Source organism: Mesoplodon densirostris, chromosome 12 (assembly GCF_025265405.1).
Source record: "Mesoplodon densirostris isolate mMesDen1 chromosome 12, mMesDen1 primary haplotype, whole genome shotgun sequence".
NCBI lineage: Eukaryota > Metazoa > Chordata > Mammalia > Artiodactyla > Ziphiidae > Mesoplodon > Mesoplodon densirostris.
Window position 1 is genome coordinate 87072712 of NC_082672.1, and position 20510 is coordinate 87093221.

Consider the following 20510-nt stretch of genomic DNA (forward strand, 5'->3'; position numbering starts at 1 on the left):
ACTAGAGGCAGGAAACCTGCTGAGTTATGGAGTTAAGGGCAAAATGCATTAAAGTCGGGGAGAACCATGTGGTAAACACTTCTAAAACAGAGCAGATGGGCCAGCCTGAGCTAAGAGCCATGGTGTATGGAACTGTCTCTCTCTGAGGCTCTCAGCTCTGTGGTGATGCTTTGCCTTTTACTGTGTCTCTTAGTGGCATGGAACATTAATGTGCTGGGGCAGAGTGCATATGTGCCAGCATGCCTAGGTGAGTTGCTGCTGCCTCTGGCCCCAAAACATGTTCCACACCTTGTGCCCGAAAATTGGACTCCCCTTGCCCCGTCCCTCATATGGCTCACTGATGAATTAGGCTTGATTGACAGAGCCTAGGTCACATCTTTATCTTAGCTGTGATGGAGACTGGAAATGAGTTTCTTACATTCTACCTTGAGAAAGTGGGAGTAATAGGGAAACTGTCAAAAGTGGAGAGTATGTTCAAAAGTTTTGGGTTATCAGGTATAAGGTCCAACACACACACATGTGCATGTGTATATTCACACACGTATATCCATGAACTTAGATCTTCATTCATCAGTTTTAAACGTTATTTCTTCCCCACTCTGACACATGAAGATTCAGTGTGCTTGCATTACCTCTAGCTTCACCTCATCATTTCTGCAGTTTTGAGTTATAGCATTTTATTTCTTCTACTATTTGCCTTTTGATTTTGAATTATTTCTGTAAATCTCTATTTTTGTGTTCTATTAACTCTTCTCATTATCTGTTGACCTTTTACTGTGTAAGAAGGTGACATTAATGTCCTCTGTCTCACCTCTCCACCTCTTGCTTCCCTTCCAGTTTTCACTTTCTATCAGCTATTTATTTTTATGTTGCCAGGACTGATAACATTAAATTCTGTTCTGTAACTGCAATTAAATCTTCCAATTTTTGTCTATACATTGATTCTAAAAGTTAAAAAACCAGTAAATAATACTCTTGATATTATTATGGTAACATAAATATTTTTCACCACTGAGTTGACCAAGGGAATAATATTCTGTGTTTTTACATCAGGCCAAGTGTTCTCTGCCCTCAGGCCCCTCAAAGGAGATGTTCTTGGCATCCAGATCAAATGGTTTGCCTTTTCTTAGAGTGCATAAATTATACAAAATCTTGCTACATTTTAGATGCTTCGTATTTGGGCCATTGGCATTCTTTAAGATCATTTTGGATTTTTTAGAGTTCTGAATTACCTTTCCTTTTCTCCTTGAGAAGGCGTAACCAGCCTATATCTTGCAGAGCAATACTGTGTCTTGGAGTCTACTTTACTTTCTGCTTCTCCAGGGAGTCCTCTGGTCTCCAGTTCTAGGCTTGACTACCATTCTCTAAATCTGCTGCACGACAGTCTTTGGAGATGTTTATCCATTTCACTCTTACAGACTTTGTTTTATGGGTCTTTCCTCTTCCGTGGTTTTCTCCCTCATTTTGCTGAGGGAAGTACATAATTAACTTCTTCAAGCGAAAAGTGTATGGAGAAGGGAGACTTATATTTATTTTGGACTCACACTTGATTGATACTTGACTGTGCAAATTGTGTGTGTAGAATTCTGTGTTCACAGTAACTTTCACTTAGGACTTTGAAGAGGATGCTTCATTATATACTTGTATCATATTGGGGTAAAAAAGTTTCATGCCTGCCTGATTCTCATTCTTTTGTAAGTGATCTCTCTGTGTGTTTGTTTTTCTGGAAACGTTTATGTTTTTTTTTTTTTTTGTACTTTTATACTGAAATGCCATAGGTCTGTTTCTAAATGCATGTCTGTTTTGCTCATCTTGTTTTGCCTCTCATGACTTTCCTCTGGGGATTTATTACTTATTTAAAAATAATTATATCTTTTCTCTTTAGTATATTTGCTTTTCAAAAATTTCTTACCAGTTGGTGAGTAGACCTTCTCAGTTGATTCTCTGTGCCTCTCGTCTTTTCTATCCTAGTTTTTGTCCCATTATGTTCTTGCAGTATTTGGGACATTTCCTCTATTTACCTTTTAATTCTTACTTTGCCTATTTTAATTTCAGCAATCAGAAATTTTTTTCTTATGCTCGGTTCTTTTTGAAGCATGCTGTTTGTGTTGTTTTATGCCATATCTTCTTCTCGTTCTGGGTATACTAATATAATATAAATTCCATTTATATATATTATAAAATAACAATAGTTTTTTACAGTTCTGTCCTATACAGTATGTCTGTTTCTTCAGTAGTTTTGGTTTTTCTGGTAATATGTATTTTTTCTCCCTGTCGATTGTTCTGGAGAGCAGACTGGTACAGTTTTCCCAGAGAGTGCACAAGGGTGAGACTTTGCTATTTAGGGTGAGTGAATGGGCAGGACGGGGTGCCTCTAGATGTCCAGTAGAGCTAGGATTAACTCTTGGACATCAACCCCTCCATTAGAGGCCTGTCTTTGCAGGCAATTTGAATGGTTTTGTCAGAGACTGGCTTCTTTGCCGGGATTGTCTCTGGGGCCAGGGTTGGAGAGATGTGTTTTTACTGGGGATGTGGGGCAGCTGCTTTATATAATTCCCCTGTTTGCATTCCCAGTTCTTACACCCACCTTCCAGACCTGCTCATGGGCCCATCTGGGGTCTCTGGGGCCCTTAACTTCCTCTGCCCCTGTCCACCCCCTCTGCACCCCCATGGGTCTGGGCTTTAGCTTCCTCTGCCCTTAGTCTACATTCCATCCCACATCCACCAGAGACTTGTTTCAGTCTCTTTTGCCTAATTATCACTACCCCTCCCCCACTTTGTTGTTTTGGCTGTTACAGGTTTTTTCCCCCTTTGTATTCATTTCCTGCCTTAGGAGAGAAGGAAGACAAAAGCGTACATTCAGTCAGTCATCTTGAGTTGGAAAGCTTCTCTATTACATTTTTTTTTTTCCATTTTTTAACAGAAACCCTGATGATTTGTGTCTTGGTCTATATATGATTGCACCAAAATCTTACTCATTTCAATAGTTTCTTAGTTGATTTTGTCTGATTTTCTTGGTTGGTAATCTTATCCTGCAAGTGAGACCAATTTTGTCTCCTCTTTTTTAATCTATATACTTATTTTTTTCTCATTTGGCCAGAACTGCTGAACAATGTGGAATGTCAGCCATGATGGCGCACATTGAATGTGATGTTTCTAAAGCCTGACATGAATGGGTTGAATTATTAAGTAGACCATGAAGAGTATCTTCATTATATAGATTTCTGGCTTACTGAGAAGGTATCAGAAATCTCCCGCACAGGTAGTGTTTTTGAGTGAATGGATTTGGCATTTAATGGATTTGGCATTTACAGCCTGAGTACCTCTTATACTTCTTTTGCCAATAACCCCAATTGCAAAATTGGCGATGGGAAAGAAGAGAAAGTTAGCTTTCTAAAATAATGAATCTTTCCAATAGAGTTTAGCAAATTTTAGATGACAAAGGTGGTAAATCATCATGGGGCAGCAAAATGAATATTATTTCTTGACAGTAAATCAAGCAAAATAAGATTAACTAGCAGCTATAATGGATCTTCTTCCCTAAAGCCAATAAAGACCTAGTGAAACAACCATAACTGGAGAGATGCCGACATGTAATAAGTATGGCCTCCCTGATTGACAGCTAAACAGCGGGTCATCGCAAGGACAGAAAGATCTGGTTTTTGGTTATCATGTAGAAGAAATTAACTGCTTGATTTATTTTTATTTTTTAGAGGTGCTTTAGGAATTGCCTTGTAGATATTAAAACCGATTCATGATGTGAAAATCCAGAGTATAGTATTTGGAAATGCCAGGAGGAAGTTGTGGGGAAGCAGTTTTATGTCGAAGAGACTGTATATCAGTTTTATCCATAAAGGGACTATAAATCATTTGGAACTGTCAAAATGAGTACCCCTTGTGGTTGTGAGACCCTCATTGATGGGAGAAACTTGATGATCATCTGGTAGAGATGTTAAGAGAAGAATTGGGAAGTGTTGTGTGAAATGAAGGAGAACCATCCTTTAGCATTTTTGAATATAAAAAATATTGGATTGGCCAAAAAGTTCGTTCAGGTTTGTCTGTAACAGCAGACAGAAAAAACGAACGAACTTTTTGGCCAGCCCAATATCTCAGTATTAAGTAATGCAATAAAATAATACAGATATTATAAGAAGTTCTCCATTTACCTTTTATGTTTTACACAGGATTTCTCTCATTTCTAGTAAAATGCCTTGTGTCCTTAGACTTTCCTTTTAAAAAAAATGATTTCATGTTATTTTATTTTAATTAATTAATTAATTAATTTGTTTTGGCCGCACTGTGTGGCTTGCGGGATCTTAGTTCCCCAACCAGAACCAGTGCCGCCTGCAGTGGAAGCGTGGAGTCCTAACCACTGGACCGCCAGGGAAGTCCCTCTTAGACTTTTCTTTTGCTAACTTTATCATCTTTTTACCATAATCGAGTGGTCAGTTATTTCTCCAGTTCTGAGTAGAACTGAGATCCACTAACCAAGTTTTATAGTGATTTTATTATAAATCTCTGGCAGTTGCCTTTTTAACTTTCCACAACTGCTTTCCCCCCACCACCTCACTCCCCCTCACCCCCCAGGGTAACCCACTTTGACTTAGACTGGATCACCTGCAGTATCTTTTTTTAAAAATAAATTTATTTCTTTATTAATGTATTTAATTTTTGGCTGCGTTGGGTCTTCACTGCTGCACGCGGGTTTTCTCTAGTTGCTGAGAGCAGGGGCTACTCTTTGTTGTGGCGCGCGGGCTTCTCATTGCGGTGGCTTCTCTTGTTGCGGAGCACGGGCGCTAGGCACACGGGTTTCAGTAGTTGTGGCACACGGGCCTCAGTAGTTGTGGCTCGCGGGCTCTAGAGCACAGGCTCAGTAGTTGTGGCACACGGGCTTAGTTGCTCCGCGACATGTGGGATCTTCCCGTACCAGGGCTCAAACCCGTGTCCCCTGCATTGGCAGGCGGACTCTCAACCACCACACCACCAGGGAAGCCCACCTGCAGTATCTCTTGAACTGTTTGTTCCTTCCGTTCTCAGTGCCTTACTCAAGCCATCATGATTTTTCTCTAGGACATAGTGTCCTCTTGCTCATTTAAAGCCCACACTTTTGGCCAGGGTAATTTTTCTAAACTGAAAAACCACATGAATCCCTACTCCTGTAGTTCAGTTCTGTCAGTGGTTTTGGGTCGCCTTCAAGACAATGTATTATGACATATGGGTCCTCCATTCTCTGTCCCTGGTGTGCTATCGTATATCATCTTCTGCTGTTTTCTCCACACACGTGTGATAGCCTAGCTCTACCAAGTTGACTATAGTTCCCTGAAAATGTCCTGCTCTTTGTTGCTGCAGCCCGTTAGCACCTGTTGTGTCCTCTGCATCTCCTTCCCTAGATGGATCTGAGGGCTGATGAACCTTTCAGCACTCACTTTACATGTTTTCTCCTCCAGGAAGCTTTTCTGGACCTGTTTTCTCAATTTCCTTTAAGTCTTTCCTTCCATCTCTGAGAGCAGGTTTCCCTTTGTGTTGTTTTTAATGTCCTCATCTCATTCCCATTAGACTCTGCCTCTTATCTATCTTTCACAGCTATTAGTATCAGTGGCATCATATAGCAGGTGTGAAATCAAAGTTCATCTCTTGTCCCATGATATATGAACTCTCCACTTATCCAGAGGTTAGGTTTCTTAGAATCTTTTTTCCATGATGTGGCTAAGTAGGTAGAAAAAGAATTCTAAGTAGCTTATGGTCGGTTGCCATAAAACCTATGCATAAAAGCACACACACACTGATTCTATGAGGTCCTTCATCATATCCCTTCAACTTTTACTTTACATAGAATTCAGACAAACTTGTTTACTTAGTGTCATAGCTCACATTAGATTAGAAGCGACATATTAGAAGATGTAGCAGCAACACACTCAGAGGTGGGGAAGAGATATGTTGACAAAGGTAAGGATGTTGACAAGACTAAAGCCCACATACTCATAGCCTGGAACAAGGCACTCTATGGGAAAAGAAAAAAACAATAAAAAGTGCATAGCATATTGAAAAAAAGAGCCATAGTAGTTTGTAGTTACTTAATGTAGAAACAAGGTAGACGTCTACCTTGATTGCAGTGTATTATATTTGATGTCCCAAATTCTACCTGCCATGATGAAGAGATTAATTGCTGTTCTCCACACTTTGTTTGAAATACAATCTTATGGCTTAAAGGTATGAGTGGGGTGAACTCTCAAATATGCTGAATAACTCAGCTCCCTACAGCACAGGATAAATGAGTTCTTGCTGAGTTTCCTTCTAAACGCTGCAGGGTGACTGGTGCTTTGCTTCTAATCATTCATTTCCCTTTGGTTATAATCACATTACTGGTAATGTTATGTAGCGATCTTCTGTTAGGGCATTTTTCTATCAATTTCTGATTTCTCATGTCACACTTGGAAAATAATAAAATGACCCCTTTCTCTTGGCTCTTCTTTTCTTTTCTTTTTTTTTTTTTTTAGTTCTTTCAATCATGGAACTGCTTATGAATTTTTGATGGCAGAAACCTCAGTATGTTATTAATTTTGATACTATTTGTATTAATTTCCTCCAGCATTTTCCAAACTTTGCTTTGATTGGATTGGTGGGGAAGAAAGAAGGGGGAGATTACGTCTCCATGTTTGTAGATTGAGATATTGATGTGTGACAGGTACCATGTGTAGTAACAGTACTACAAGTCCCTGTGCTGGGGCTTGGGGCTATTAATCTCCTTGGCGTGACTCACTTGAGGCATGACTCTTCTGTCTCCTGGTGTGGTTAAACTCCTCCAGGGGAGGCTGGGCTGGTGGTGCCAAAGGGCGGAGGCAGGTTGGCTAATCAGTTAAGTAGCCTTTTATCTGAGAGTCTAGTTTCTCATTAGTATTTCTGACCAAAAGGGTTGATGGTTGGAAATATGGATTTTATTTTGTTTTTAATTAGTCTCTCTAGGGATGAGAGGCTTATTTTTGAAGACTGGAATTTTAAGGAAGCCTGACAACCCCAATTTCCATGTGACTGAAACATTTTGGCAGCTGAAAAAGCTTTCACAAGTAGGAGTAAGAGCCCGACTTTCCACTGGGAGTGAGACTCACGCAGAACCTGTCCCTCTGCTCTGGGTTTACAGCGGTTCCCTTGGGACATTTAAAACAAAATTTTTATTGGAGTACAGTTGACTTACAGTGTTGTGTTAGTTTCAGGTGTTCAGCACAGTGATTCATTATACATATACATAGATTCATTCTTTTTCAGATTCTTTACCCATATAGGTTATTACAGAGTATTGAGTAGAGTTCCCTGTGCTGTACAGTAGGTCCTTGTTGGTGATCTATTCTATATATAGTGGTGTGTGTATGTTAATCCCTTGGGACTTTCATGCTCCTGCCTCCCTAATGACTCCGAAGACTCTCACAGGGCTCTCATCACGTGCATTATAAAGGTCTTCACTACTCCATCCCGTATTTATGCGTCTTAAGCAGGTCAGCTGATATCTCCCACAGGCACAGAGCTGTCTAGTGCTTCATCATCTCTACGAGAAAGGTATTTTCCTCCTCTCTTATATATACCACCATAAAATGATCTTTTGCATTACCACAGTTTTACAACCTGAGAGGTAGAGACATTGGTTGTTTTGCCTAAGATGCTGGAGGAAAATAGAGAAGTAGCCAAAAGTGAACAGCCTGGCTCCCTGTGCAAACTTAACACCCTGATGACGGTCCTCAAGCTCCTTCTAGACTCTTCCCATAAAAATGAGGCAACCAGTTTTCTTGTCCCGCAGCTCTATTTGTTAGAAAGACTTCAGCTGAAATTTGCTTTTCTCTAACTTCCACCTATTGACTTTTTTTAAAACATCTTTATTGGAGTATAATTGCTTTACAATGGTGTGTTAGTTTCTGCTTTATAACGAAGTGAATCAGTTATACATATACATATGTTCCCATATCTCTTCCCTCTTGCATCTCCCTCCCTCCCACTCTCCCTATCCCACCCCTCTAGGTGGTCACAAAACACCGAGCTGATCTCCCTGTGCTATGCGGCTGCTTCCCACTAGCTATCTACCTTACATTTGGTAGTGTATATATGTCCATGCCACTCTTTCACTTCGTCCCAGCTTACCCTTCCCCCTCCCCGTGTCCTCAAGTCCACTCTCTACATCTGCGTCTTTATTCCTGTCCTGCCCCTAGGTTCTTCAGAACCATTGTTTTTTTTTTTTTTTTTTTTTTTTTAGATTCCATACATAGGTGTTAGCATACGGTAATTGTTTTTCTCTTTCTGACTTACTTCACTCTGTATGACAGTCTCTAGGTCCATCCACCTCACTACAAATAACTCCATTTCATTTCTTTTTATGGCTGAGTCATATTCCATTGTATCACCTATTGACTCTTATTCATCTCTCTCATGAGACCATGTGTGCACCTACTTCTACACGACTTGTCTTCGAATATTTGGGCAACTTCCAAGCCTCCTCATAGTCTTCTCATCTCTAGACTAAATGTTCTGTCCATCCCAGTCCACCGTTATTTCCACCTTTTGGTTTCCAGATTCCTCACAGTACTGACTGCTCTTCTCTGGACATACTCTCAATGTCCTATGACCCTTTTAACTTCAGGTGGCTTACAGATGATACTTGAGATGTTGTCTGTCTAGCTGAATGCCTAGAAGGACTTATTTTCTCCTGAGACCTGATCTCTATCATAACCTAGAGGGAGACTTATGATTTTTATGTTTCTGTTTTGGAATACCTGAAAAGAAGTGAGTTCCATGTCATTGGATATGTTAAGCAGATATATGTGATGTCAGGGAAGTTATAGATAAGAACAAAGAGAAAGCATGTTGGGAGTGTAGTGTCCTTGCAAAAATAATTTTAAATGTCTATTTTAAAAAACACCTTTATGAAATACCAACTCTAAAATATAGGGCATGTTAGGAGATGATTTGGGGGTTGCTAGTCTACCATCTTCTCAGGTTGCAGCCTTCCTGAATAAAGCACTTTTCTTTTTCCACCAAAAAAAAAAAAAAAAAGGGCATATTAGAGTGCATAATATTGGGAATAATACTTGGAAATATTCTTCTCTTAGAAGTGATAATATTATATCACTTAGATGCTTTTGTTCTTTGACCAATCACCGAATCAACTTGGAGGGATATTTTGCACCTGTGAAAGACAGCATCTTTTGTCAAAAACCTTTAGTTCACAAAAATTTCATTGATATTTTCCCTTCATGTCAACATATAGCGCTTTAGTTTTGTCCACATTTGCCCACATTGTTTTACTTAGTTCTTTATAGAGTCAGCATTTAGGGCAAAACAAATAGGTTGTTACAATCTTTAAAAAAAACCTTAATCAGCATTGTTATTAGCATTGTTTTGTTTATTACTAACTATTCACCCATTTCTTTTACGAGGTTAATGTTAACTGTGCTTTGTTAGATGATCTGAACCATTTATCAGTGACATTTTTGTGAATGGAATATTGTTTACTCTTAATTCTGAAGTCAAATTACTGAAACACGTATTGACCTTACTATAAATTCGTGACTGTGTAGCTGATAGATTTTGCCAACTTATTGCAATGAGAGTTTTTGTGGTGTCTCTTTTGAGGTAAGTAATTCTTTAGTGACTCTGTTAACAATATTACCCTGTAGTGTATAGGGTCTTATCTTTTTTCCATGTAATTTTTTAAATATGTGGCTGTTGTGAGATATTTAGTCCAATAATGTTGCATATAAGGGCACTCAGTGATAGGGCTCTTGTGTTACAAGGAAAGGATGTTGAAAACCCCAAATGTCTCAAGCAAACTGTGGTCTATAACAGTTCCACCCTCAGGAAAGGGAGGCTCCTTGAAACTTCCATGACTACTAATCTGGAGAGAGAGCACACATGGTCTGGTTGGACTGAATCCTCTAGCCATCTTACCAAGCCAGGGCTATGAAAGTAGGTTAATTTGCATCCCTTTTGGGCCCATTAATCAAAGTGAAGATGGTAGGAGTACATGGATGGCATATTGGGTCCTTTGACAAGTAAGTGCAGGGTGTGTGTCATGAAGATTTCCCATTTCTTGGTTTTACCAACAGTATCCTCAAAGTCAGTCCCCAGAAATGTACAGTAAGAAGTTGAATTTGCTTGGATCATTTAACTTGTTTTGGAGAATGGGTGAGAAGGGGCTTCCAGCTTGATCTATCAGTATTTTTCTACAGCAGGCACCTGCTTTAGCCTTTTGTGAGGATAATCTGATACCCTCCTCCTTTTCTTTTCTTTTTTTTTTTTGGCTACTGTAAAGTATCCTATCTTGGTTTCTGTAGGTCCCCCAAGCTGTAAGGCTGGCTTCACTGTCTGGGTAGTTCACAGAGCTTTGGGCTCTCCTCAGGGAAGAAGGAATTCAGGCCCTGGTTGCTGATGACCTTGGGCAAGTGAGTCAACCTCTGCTCTATTTTCTCTCCTAATTTATAAAATTAAGACTTTCTTTTTCTCCTACTCTTAAAAAAAATGTTTACAATAACTAAATAAAAGATAAGTTTCTTGAGTGAGTTAACATCTATCTGGATACTTTAGCTATATATAGATAGTGTGACTTTTCAGATTACTAGAATAAATTAAACAAAATGCCCCAAATGGGTTCAATATGTATTCCAGATTGTCTATGTTAAATAAAAAGTGTGAGTCTGGTCTAATTTGTAGAAACCATTTCAGTCTCTTTCAAGGAAAAGCAATGTAGTTATTTATGTTGTCCATATAAATTATATTAGAATATTGAAGAACTTCAGGGGACACTGAAGAATTGTTTAGTCACTTAAAGCCTTAAAGTCCCCTCAGGGAGTCTAGTTGATTCATGTGGACCCTCCAAAATCACCTAGTTAACCAAATTTTAAAATTGCATCAGGATTATTGTATCTCTTTAGGGCTCTCACTTTTTAATTTAATTTTGATCTGTTTAAAAAAAAATGACTTATGCTTAGCCTGGAAAAGGATAAACTTAATTCCAGTTTTTGTATCCCAGAAGTCTATTTTGCCTTTATGGTCTTATTAACTCATTAACACTCCATTTCTTATAATTGGGTGCCCTGTGGACCTATAGACTTCAGTAACCTAAGCTGCAATCTGCAGTTTAACGATGCAGTCTGCTCTGAGGTTTATGATCATAAAGCTCCTTAATGAGACTCCTCTGTTTGTGGATCTAAAACTGTTGTACTTGAGGTAACACTGAGGCTAAAGTCTGAGGTGAGAAGGTTTTGAAAGTTATAAGCACTCTACAAACGGTAGAACTGTCAACTAATAAGAGTCAGTCTGTGACTCACTGTAGTTCCCTGGCTTTTTCTTTTCCGTGAAGCATAGAAGGAACTCACTGTAGGGGGTTGGAAATGTTCTTTCTTAGGGTTGTGGCATGACAGAGCGGTTGCTTTTTCCAACCACCATATGTGGTGATTAGGCTGTTCGGAATGACGTTGGGGTACTCTCTGAACAAACAGCAAAAGCCTTCCAAATAACTTATAATAAAGGAAGTATGTAAGACGTTTTCCCCAGCCAGATGTAATCTTCAATAGGAGAGGAATAAATTTAAAGTGACCTTCTACAGGAAAATTTGGGATAAATAGCCAGAAACGGAAAAATGGCCAAAAGACCCTATTCATAACAAAAACAAACTATAGTGCGAATACATTTTACAGAAGAGCTGGTGAAGTATGTAGAAAATAATAATAAAATCTTAGGAAAGGTCTTAAAACAAGACTTGAACATACTGTGTTCTTGGATGGCAAATTAACAAGCACCATTTAATACAACCCCAATTCCAATCCTAATGGAATTTTTTAGTTTTTTTAAAAAACTGCCTAAAAATATATGAAACTTTATATAGAAGAATAAATGCCCCAAAATAGCTAAGAAAGAAGAGTGAAGGGGATTTTCTATTAGCTGAAATTAAAACTAACTCCAGAGCCATGTGAACAATCTATGGCTAGTAATTAACAGATAGGTCAGGGGTTAGCAAACTTTTTCTGTAAAGGGCCAGATAGCAAATATTTTTAACTTTGTGGGCCATGTAGTCTCTTGTCTAACTCAACTCTGCCTTTATAGCATGAAAGCAGTTATACGGGTGTGACTGGATTTAGTTTTCAAACTGCGGTTTGCCAACTCGTGATATAGATCTTACAACAAAATAGTGCTCACAAGCAGATAGCAAAATATGTGACAAAGGTGATATTTACAAGTCATTTGGAAAAGAGAGTTTGTTTAGTAAGTGGTGCTGACAAAGTTTATATAAATCTGAAAAAACTAAAATTAAATTCCTCAAATGTAAAAATAATTTCTTGGTATATAAAGATTTAAATATAAAAACTAAACAATAAAAGAATATAAGAAAATGTAAGAGAATATTGTATAATCTGGGACTGGATGTTGTATTTTTAAACAAGTCAGCAAATAGAGAAGCTGTAAAGAAAGGAGAGAAACATTTGACTATGTCTAAACGAAATTTTGTTTGTGGCAAAGTTACAAAATTTGATGACTTATAAACAAAATATGATAACATATAATCTATAAACAAAGAAATAAGATGGCAGCCTATGAAAAATATTTGTAACATATGTGAAGAAAAGGGCTAATGTCCATAACGTGCAAAGTGCCTCTACAATTAACTCAGTAAAAAAAAAAAAAAAAAAAGTGCAAAGGGGGCAGTTCTTGAAAAGAAAACTAGTGGCCAGTGGCTACAGGAAAAGATGCTCAGCATTACTAGAAACTGTAAAATGGGATAATTATAGTACCTGCCTTACAGTATTGTTTGAAGGATTCAATCAAATAATACAAATGAGGTATTAAAGTGCTTGGCACATAGGATGTGCTCCACAAATGTTAGTGTGTTACCCTGTAGAAATAAAAGCACAAGTAGGCAAGGATTGCTGATAAAGGATAGTTATGCTGTTTTGTTTGTAGTTGGGAATAGCTGGAAACAAACTAATGGAAATTAACTGAAGTATAGTTAATTTACAATATTGTGTTAGCTTCAGGTGTACCGCAAAGTGATTCAGATTTCAGATTCTGTTCCATTATAGATTTTTACAATAAATTATGTATCCTTACTATGGAATTTTATGAAGTTATTTAAAATAACTATTTTAAATGATATCCATATAGGTTTAGAAAGTGTTTTATGATGTATTGTTTAGGAGAAATGCGGGTTTTAGAGAAATATAGAAAGTATGACTTCAGTTTTGTAAAATTGTAGGGCAAAAATCCTTTGATGTGTTTTTATGTGATGCTGAAACATTCTACATTTAAGAATCACTATTTTGGGGCTTCCCTGGTGGTGCAGTGGTTGAGAGTCCGCCTGCCGATGCAGGGGACATGGGTTCGTGCCCCGGTCCTGGAAGATCCCACATGCCACGGAGCGGCTGGGCCCGTGAGCCGTGGCCGCTGAGCCTGTGCGTCCGGAGCCTGTGCTCTGCAACGGGAGAGGCCACAGCAGTGAGAGGCCCGCGTACCGCAAAAAAAAAAAAAAAAAAAAAAAAAGCATTGTGGCTATTTAGTTGGATATTGTTAGTTGGGAACCTAACTTTTTGTTGGCTGTGATCAGAGATGGAATCGTGTGCTTCAGCTGGAGGGGCAGGAGTTTACATCTGTACGTAAATTTAGTGCTCCGGGGAAGGTTTTCAGTAGATTAGTAGCTTGATAATAAATGATATATTAAAATTTTATTGTTCTTCAGCTTTCAGAACAGATTTTGGCAGCAGCAATAACAATAGCTAATACTTCCAGTGTTGGGCATGAGCTGGGCACATTACACTCACTCTTTTAATCCTTCCAACCTTAAAGGGATGGATGCTGTTATCATGTCCTTTTTTAAGACAATGTATTTATTAATTTATGTATTGAAGTATAGTTGATTTACAATATTGTATTAGTTTCAGGTGTACAGCACAGTGATTCCTTTATATATATATGTATATGTTTTATATATGTATATATATATAGTTTCCTCATTTCCTTTTTACTTTTGCGGAACAGATGCTTAGACAAGTTGAGTAACTGACCTTTGGTTAATTGTTGAAAATACAAAAGCTATTTCTTCTACCAAGTAGAAGAGAGATTTTTGAATTAGTGTCTGAGCTGAGATTTGATACCAAAGCCTGTGTATGTTGTTGATCTTCAAGGTCTATTTCTTCTCATTTGATTGCCACATTAATTTTGCCCAAAGGCCAACGGCAGTTAGTAGATTCTGTGGAAATAATTATATGGAATAAAAAAGTTGGGTCCTGTCAATTCTCCTTTTAGTTCCTTGTAGAGTAGGGGATAGGATAACTTAAGGTCACATCCTGCTTCTTGGAAAGTCTTATCATGTTACCTTTGAGCTTAATATAGCGTCAGATGGCAACAGAACAATAGTCAGTCTGATTCCTCTAAGGCACAGAGAAACAGTGTTGGAAATTGATGCTTCTCTGAGCCCTGGCATTGGGAACCACTGCTTAGTCATGCCATGTTGATGGGAATGACTGTTTAGCTATGGAACCTGAGCGTCAGTGGCCAATTGCCAGTAAGATGAGGCTGCTGTTGTCAGCCAGGCAACTAATCATGTGGACGGGTTGGTTTTGTACCCCTTCAGGTTTAGATGTGAAATATAAAACTAATTTATTAATACTAGTTTATTCAAAATATGATTCAAAAACACTTGTTCTTCTCCAGCCATTTAGATGTTCTATTATTTTTAAATAGAATATAAGGCCATGAATTAATTGTTGTCTCATACTTTTATTGTTGTCTTGTTGTGTTCCCCAAGTACTTTATCCATACAACTAATGCATTATCCATATTATGGTAATTTGTTTACATGCATATTCCCAGCTTTGCCACGGACTGTTTGAAAAAGGGCTGTCTTATACAGTTTTGTGCTCTAACAGGTGACAGACTTTTAGGTGATCAGTTAGTGTTGAACTGATTTGAATGGTAAAGTCAATGTCAGTGTTTTGTCTTTGTTGTTCAGAATGTACATACGCATTTGCTTAAATTTAACCCAAACTACAGGTGTCAGTTTAGCTGGAAAAATGAAAATTTTATCTATGAATATAAATGTAATTTTAGGTCTTATGGTCATATATTTCCATATATAGCCCCAGGCTCTCTATTATTTATATGGAAAAAAGGTTAAAGCCCTCACTCTATGGTTGTTTCAAGCATTTACATATAGTAACTCATTTATTTCTTACCACCTCAGCATGAGGTAGCTGCAGTGAAAATACTGAGGTATGGAGAAGTCAAATGACTTACCCCAAGCCACATACCAACAAGACTTGAGCTAGGATTTGAACCTGGGCATTACAGCTCCAGAGTCTGTGCTCTTAACCAATGCTCTATGCTGCCTCATTGATTTGTATATGGTGCATGTGTGTGTGTGAGCCTATATCCAGAAAGAGAAAGAGATTGAAAGAGATGTTCTTTGATATTTTGTAATGGACTGTATTATCACTTTTTAGAAAATATATAATATTTTGCAGAAAAAACTCTGTTTTCCTAAGGTCAACTTTTAACAGGAAGTAAAATAATTGTTTTTCATATAGATTTTCTTTAAGAGGAATTTAGATGACTTGGAATGAGCTTGGAAGGGAACCAACAGAAGAGTAAGGAAATTCAAGTCACGTTATCATAGGAAACGTCGAGATTTCATTTTAAGACTGTTTTATAAAGGAATTGAAAGTGTCTTTCAAATATGTAAAGGTAGCAGTTGGGGGAGAGTTTAGCTCAGTTCTTTATAGTTTGGGCAGATAAATTTAGGACCACTTGGTAGATGCTTTAGAGAAACAGTTTTTTGCTCAGTATAAGGTGGAACCTTCTGCATGGATGGGCTGACTTAGAAAATAATGAGCTTTGTCTTACCAGAATGATCAAAAATAGGATGGAAACAGGGACTCCACTGAGAATAATCAAGCATTTGGCTGATTGAGTAATTGAACTAGGTGACCAGATATGAAGTTCCTTCTAAATCTGAAATTCAGTGATTCTAACAACCTAGACAGAAGGGATTCTACTTTATTACTTTACTCTTATTACACACCTCACCACCTAGAAAAGTTCTATGTAAGTGATTGCTAGTGGAACTCATGCTCATTCAATCCAGTGGTTGAGAAAAATTTCGGTGAACTGTTAGGGAAAAAAATCTAACTGCTGTGTGTTTAAGAGAAATAAAAGGAGAGGAATTGAAAACTGCTAATGCAGAAAATTGTCAAGGAGTTTTTTGGCAGAAGGGGAAGCAAAGGAGGATGGTCTAGGATGGTGGAAGTAGGCTCAAGAGAATGTTGTTATTTTCTTTATGTTAAAGAGGTGGGATAAATAAGAACATGATGGGAATGATCCAGTCAGAGCACAATTTTGAGTTATTTGCTTATATATATGCCTACATTTTTTCTAATTTATTCTAACTGCTAGTGTTCTATTGTATGAATATCTTAACATTGATTTATCTCTTCTCTCCTTAATGGAGATTTAAGTTGTTTTCTGGTTTTCTCTATTATATATAATGCTTTAGGGAATATTTTTATGTTTTCTTGTGTCTGTATGCAATATTTCTCTCTTGTAAATACCTGAAAATGAAACTTCTAGGTCCTACTTTATCTGTATTTTCAACTTTAGTAGATGTTGTCAAAGTGTTCTACAGTGTGGTTGCACCATTTACGTGCTCACCAGCAGTATATGAGATGTTTTGCTGTGATAAATCCAGTTGTGTGAAAATGGTAACCTGCTGGGCTCAGTTCTGCATTTCCGTAACTACTATGAGGTTGATTGTCTTTTTTTAAGTATATTGGCCATTCTGGTTCCTCAATATAAATTCTGTCCTATTTTTCTACTGGGGAAGATTTTTTCTTAATGATTTGTGGAGTTCTTTATATTTTCTACATGTGATGATATATATCTATATCTATATCCATATCTCTGTGTATGTATCTATCTATCTACCTATCTATCTGTCTATCCCTATGTATTTTTTTTCAGTCTGTGGCTTGCATTTTTGCTCTTTTAATGGTATCTTTTGATGTACAGAAGTTTTATGTTTTGTTGTAGTCACATTTATTATCTTTCCATTTATAGTTTGAGCTTCTGTCTCACTTAAATCCTTCTTCATCCCAAGATTCTAAAAATATTCTTTTAGGGCCTCCCTGGTGGCGCAGTGGTTAAGAGTCCGCCTGCCGATGCAGGGGATACGGGTTCGTGCCCCGGTCTGGGAGGATCCCATATGCCGCGGAGCGGCTGGGCCCGTGAGCCATGGCCGCTGGGCCTGCGCGTCCGGAGCCTGTGCTCCGCAACGGGAGAGGCCACAACAGTGAGAGGCCCACATACCGCAAAAAGAAAAATAAATAAATAAATAAATAAATAAAATAAATAAAAATATTCTTTTATATTTCTTTGAATAGTTGTCAAGTTTTACCTTTCAAACTTAGGTCTTTGATCACTTTTAATCACACTTGATGTTTTTAGTGTGGTTTAAGGTAGGAATCCTGTTTTGTTTTGGACTCCCCCTATTTATTGACTAGTCTGTCCTTTTCCATGATATGTGATGCATCTTCTGCCAGTAACTAATTGTCATGTATGCATGGGTTTGTTTGTGGGATCTCTGGTGTGTTTCTTTGCTTCTTTTTAGAGCCTTCCACCAACACATCACTGTCTTAATAATATAGCTTTGTAATAAATCTAGATATCTGGTAGAGCAAGTTTCTCCAACCTGCTCTTCCTACTTTTTCTTGGCTAGTTTTGGTCCTTGTGTTTTTAATAGAAATTTGAAGATTAATTTGTCAAGCTCCCCCCCCCCGACCCCCACAACCTGTTGGAATTTTGATGGGAATTGCATTTAATTTATAGATAATTTGGGGAATATGACATTTTGATCATATTGATTCTTCCTTTCTATGAATATGTTTTATTTCTCCATTCATTCAAGCCTTTTAACCTTTTGTATATTTCCCCACACACTTCTTGCTCATGTTTGGTTAGATTTATTTCTAGATACCTTAGAGATTTAATTGTTCTGATGAATATGATCTGTTTTTCCTATTACATTCTCTTTTCCTACTACTGGTCCAGAGGAACATTTTTTATCATTGAATCCTGAGTTATATGGGACTTGAGTGGATTAGTTTTGGAAAGGGCGATTTGGAGGAGGCAGTGGCTCCTAGAATGGAGAGACCATACTGAGGTATGAACCACATAGCATCAGTGAGAACGGAGAAGAGGGTTCCATAGCTGTCTGAGGCAGGCAAGCTGGGTGACTGGGGAAAGTGAAGGAATAGAGACTGGGGGACATGATAATAAGCGAATGCTGAATGAGATTGGGTGCATAAGAGGAAGTGTTGAAGAGGGATAGTTGAAAGTTCATTTGAGGACTGCATTTCAGTCAAGCCCCTTTGATTGTAAAAACTAGAATTCATGAGTGTTAGTTTAGGAACAGTACGGACAGCACTGTGTGGATCAAAGGGGTGCCTGGGATGAGTCCAGCTGCAGGAATTGGCAATCCATCTGGATCTTAGGTCTCTTTGTCAGGTGGGTTTTGATTCTTACTGATGTTCATTTGATTCTGTACTTACCATGTACCAGCTTCTTCATCATCCTGGCTTCTTCAGCTCCGATTCAACCTTTCAATGCCAGCACCCACTACCAACTGGCAATTTTCCTACTCACCTTATTTTAAATTGCAAACTGTGATGTTGGCCCAATCATCTTTTTAACCAGCCTCCCAGGTTGCTGGTTAGCCCACAGATTGGCTGTTTTTCCTTTTTGTTTGTTTGTTTGTTGTTGGTCTAGTGCTCACCATTGGTTTAGTCCTTTGTAGGATGACTGCACATCCCAGTTTGCCCAGCATAATTATTGTTCCAGAGCAATTATTATTTTTTTCTCAGTGTTTTAAAACTGAAGTATACTTGATTTACAATGTTGTGTTAGCTTCTGTGATGCAGTTCTACATACATATATATCTATTTTTTTCAGATTCTTTTCCCTTATAGGTTATTACAAAATATATAGTTCCTTGTGCTGTAGAGTAGGTTCTTGTTGGTTATCTATTTTATATACAGAACAGTTATTCATAATACCTTCAAAACTATCTTGGTTTGGACAGTACATTATTTAGTTATACTACCCATTAGTCTCTGGAGCTGTACAACATGACTACTTATTCCGAAAGCAGGAATTGTGGGACAAGAGTGTGGTGCTGATTGGTAACTAGGCTGGGGAGGGTGGTACTGAGTAACATCTCTGCTCTGTGTAGGGTATAGTAATGTAGCCTTGAAGAATCTGTGAGGTGTCCAGAGATACTCCACTGGGGATAGGGTCTCATGCTAATGGAAGGGAACAGATAGAGTATGGCATGTAGATAGGTGTCCAGAGACCTAAATCTAGCAGGGGTAAAGGTAGATCCATCGTCTGAGTATTCAGATAAGGGTCAGAGGAGAGAATGGTTTGACAGGTGGTTGAAATTGGCACGTCTTTATCAGGCAGAGGGTTTTTTCTCTGGATCAAGGGTTAAGGGGACAGGACTCAGTCATGGAACATCACGGCTCTGGTACCATATTCCAGTCACAGACTGACTGGGCAGGATCTAGTCACTAAAAGACTGGACAACAGGATCAAATTTAGCTATGAAGTGACAAAGCAAAAGGGAGCAAGACCTAGCAGTGAGACTCAAGTACAGGTATATTAAGAAAATTATACTGAGCTGGCGTATTCCCAGGCAAAAGCTTATTATGCTGGATTAATTAATTAATTTGAAGTATAGTTGATTTAAAATGTTGTGTTAATTTCTCCTGTACAGCAAAGTGATTCAGTTTCATACACACACAGGCACAATTTTTTTAATATTCTTTTCCATTATGGTTTATCACTGGATACTAAATATAGTTCTCTGCTATACAGTAGGACCTTGTTGTTTATCCATTCCATACATAAGAGCTTACTTATTATGATTTATTCTTCAGCACCAACGTGAAGGCTGGAATGTCAGTGAGTATAAATCCAAAGGTAGGAGTATCCCAATCTGGGGAAAAGAGTAGGGAGTAGGGAGCCCCATGCTTTTTGATAAACTTTGCTCCTTGGTGAGCAGAAATAAATATATATCTGGTGTAGGAAGATTCTGGGTGGATGGAATTCTAAACTCATATCTGGATAAAACCAAATTCAATTAAACATTGTTTGACAGCAGCTAAGAATTACTGAGAAAAGTCCTCGAGTTATCTGTATTTAAAAGAATCCCACTTTAGATCGGTTTCAGTGTAAGTATAGGGCCTTAGAATTATGGAGGCTATGTTTATATTTGCCTGTTTTAATAAATTTATATAAAGATGAATGAACCTCACTTTTTCTTTCAGTCAACTCTGACAGCGTCACAAGCTCTAAATATAAGCAAAGTGTCTATGAAAAGAAACAACAACACTATTTCCTGATGCCTCGTCCTGTAAACATGAGTTTATAAAATGACAGAAGCTCCTGGGCTTTTATGCTGGGAAACGGTAATTGGGAAACACATGTTA

General features: G+C 38.1%; 1 protein-coding gene across 5 annotated transcripts in view; it reads left to right on the forward strand.

The window, feature by feature from the left end:
* Positions 1–20510, forward strand: part of BCKDHB (branched chain keto acid dehydrogenase E1 subunit beta) — a 292585-nt gene that overhangs the window by 107864 nt on the left and 164211 nt on the right. The window contains exon 9 of one of the 5 annotated variants that reach the window (XM_060115045.1): positions 10317–10400. The exons of the other annotated variants lie outside the window; for them this stretch is intronic. Within the exon in view, the coding sequence (XP_059971028.1) occupies positions 10317–10355 (39 nt within the window). The 3' untranslated portion in view covers positions 10356–10400. Of the gene's footprint in view, positions 1–10316; positions 10401–20510 lie in introns of those variants that run through there. 5 annotated transcript variants of the gene reach the window in all.